This window comes from Myotis nattereri (genome assembly GCF_964212035.1).
Source record: "Myotis nattereri genome assembly, chromosome: 8".
NCBI lineage: Eukaryota > Metazoa > Chordata > Mammalia > Chiroptera > Vespertilionidae > Myotis > Myotis nattereri.
Genome location: NC_138083.1, coordinates 66,829,806 through 66,832,079, shown reverse-complemented (window position 1 = coordinate 66,832,079; position 2,274 = coordinate 66,829,806). Strand labels below are relative to the sequence as shown.

The following is a 2,274-nucleotide window of genomic DNA, read 5'->3' as shown; positions in this document are numbered from 1 at the left end:
GTCTGCAGGCTGACGCTCTAACCCCTGAGAAAAACTGGCCAAGGCTAAATGCTTCTTTTGATTTGCTGTCCACTAGTCTCAGAAAAGCCCTGGGTTTGCATCTCCCTCTCTTGCACTGACATACTCTGTGACCTTGAGTATGTTGTTGCATGTCTCTGAGCTTCATTCATTCAACAAGTTGAACTGATTGCCAGGCACTGTCTTAGATGCTGGCAACCACCCCTGCCTTTGGTGGAGCTTACCTTTGAAGATCTGATAGGCTAATGGGGCCCAAGAAGAATGAACTCCTGCCCCCATCCTGCCTGACCCTCCACCTTGGGCCCCCTCAACCCATACCAACAACCCAGCCATAGACTATAACCCAGGAAGCCCTCACTCCCTTCCCTTGACCAACATCACTGAGCTTTGTTGCCCATGTGGGCCCAGATCCCGTGGCTGATCCCAGGCTCAGCCAGCAGCCCCAACATTACCCAGCTCTGAGTCTCGGCCCACCGTGGTGGCCAGCCTTGTTCAGAGGGTCAGGCCAACATGCCTGGTGTTGCTGGGGCCAGAGCTGGGGGTGGATCTGCCCCGCCCAGGGGCTGATGTCATAAAGGGCCTGGTCTCAGCTGTGCTGGGGAACCTGCCTCTGCCTGGCCCCACAGTGGCAGTGTCCCTCCCCTTCCCCCACCCCTTTCAGTGGAGGTGTCCACCTGTCCCTGAAAGCTGGTACTATGAAAGGGTAAATTCGCTGGGCAGAGCCACGCCCAGAGCCAGCAAGACCCCTGCTGAGGGACCCACACCAGCTGCTGCCTCCTCCACAGCCACCCTAATCACCTGGGCCCCTGGGCCCACCTCACCTTCTCACCCACCTCTGCCCCAATTCCCCCTTCAGCATGGTTAACTATTACGAAGTGCTGGGGGTACAGTCGAGTGCCACCCCGGAGGACATCAAGAAGGCCTACCGGAAGCTGGCCTTGCGCTGGCACCCTGACAAGAACCCTGACAACAAGGAAGAGGCTGAGAAGAAGTTCAAGCAGGTGTCCGAGGCCTACGAGGTCCTGTCCGACTCCAAGAAGCGCTCGCTATACGACCGGGTGGGCTGTGACAGCTGGGGGGCCGGTGGCGGGGCCAGCACCCCTTACAACAGCCCCTTTGGCAGCGGCTACACCTTCCGGAACCCCGAGGACATCTTCCGCGAGTTTTTTGGTGGCATGGATCCTTTCTCCTTTGACTTCTGGGTCACCCCCTTCAACAGTGACCGTGCCAGCCAGGGCCATAGCCTGAGGGGCGCCTTCTCCAACTGCTTTGGTGAGTTCCCAGCCTTCATGGAGGCCTTCTCCGCTTTAGACAATCTGGGCCGCGGGGGAAGCGCTACCCGCACCACCTTCTCATCCACCTCCTTCGGGAGCTCTGGCTCTGGCAGCTCAGGGTTCAAGTCAGTGATGTCGTCCACCGAGTTGGTTAACGGACACAGGGTCACCACCAAGCGCATTGTGGAGAACGGGCAGGAGCGTGTGGAAGTGCAAGAGGATGGGCAGCTGAAGTCGTTGACCATCAACGGCAAGGAGCAGCTTAAACGAGTGGACAGCAAGTAACCATGGCCACCCAGGTCCTGCACCCACCGCCTGACCGCCTCCGCAGGCTGCTGGTTAATAAACGTTCCAAGTGAGTGCATCGAATCAGCTGGCCTGGCTTTGGGGTGGGGGGGGGGGCGTCTACGTGGACCTGCGCAGCGCTGGCTCCAGCACAAGTGGATGTGCAGAGGGGCCTGGGCCTCGGGGCTGCAGGCACCGCCTCCCAAATCCCGCTGTTGGGGACAGGGATGGGAGGATGCAGGGGTGGTTCTGCAGGTGATTTATGATCTCTCATCTGTATCGCATCAGTTGATAAATGTCATGACCATCGATCCATCTCAATCCAACCTTGTGTTCCACATCTACTATTTAAAAAAAAAAAATGTTTGTATTGATTTCAGAGAGGAAGGGAGAGGGAGAGAAACATCAATGATGAGAGAGAATCGTTGATCGGCTGCATGCCCCACACTGGGGATCGAGCCTGCGACCCGGGCATGTGCCCTGACCGGAAATCGAACCATGACCTCCTGGTTCATAGGTCGATGCTCAACCACTGAGCCATGCTGGCCGGGCTCCACACCTACTATTAACGCCAGTGTGGTGACATCATCCTCACAGGCTTTGGCCCCAACTTCCGGCCCCTGCTCCTCACAGGGATTCTTCCCGGTGTTGTTGTGCTAATGCCCACACTGCATCATGTGACCCACCTTGCTTTAAA

The 2,274-nt window shown here is 57.5% G+C and overlaps 1 protein-coding gene across 1 annotated transcript; it reads left to right on the top strand.

The window, feature by feature from the left end:
- Positions 1-875: 875 nt before the first annotated feature.
- Positions 876-1,577, top strand: DNAJB8 (DnaJ heat shock protein family (Hsp40) member B8; the record flags this gene model as incomplete). The annotated part of the gene is made up of 1 exon (XM_081096601.1): positions 876-1,577. The coding sequence occupies one exon, from the start codon at positions 876-878 to the stop codon at positions 1,575-1,577; it is 702 nt and encodes a 233-aa protein (XP_080952727.1).
- Positions 1,578-2,274: the final 697 nt, after the last annotated feature.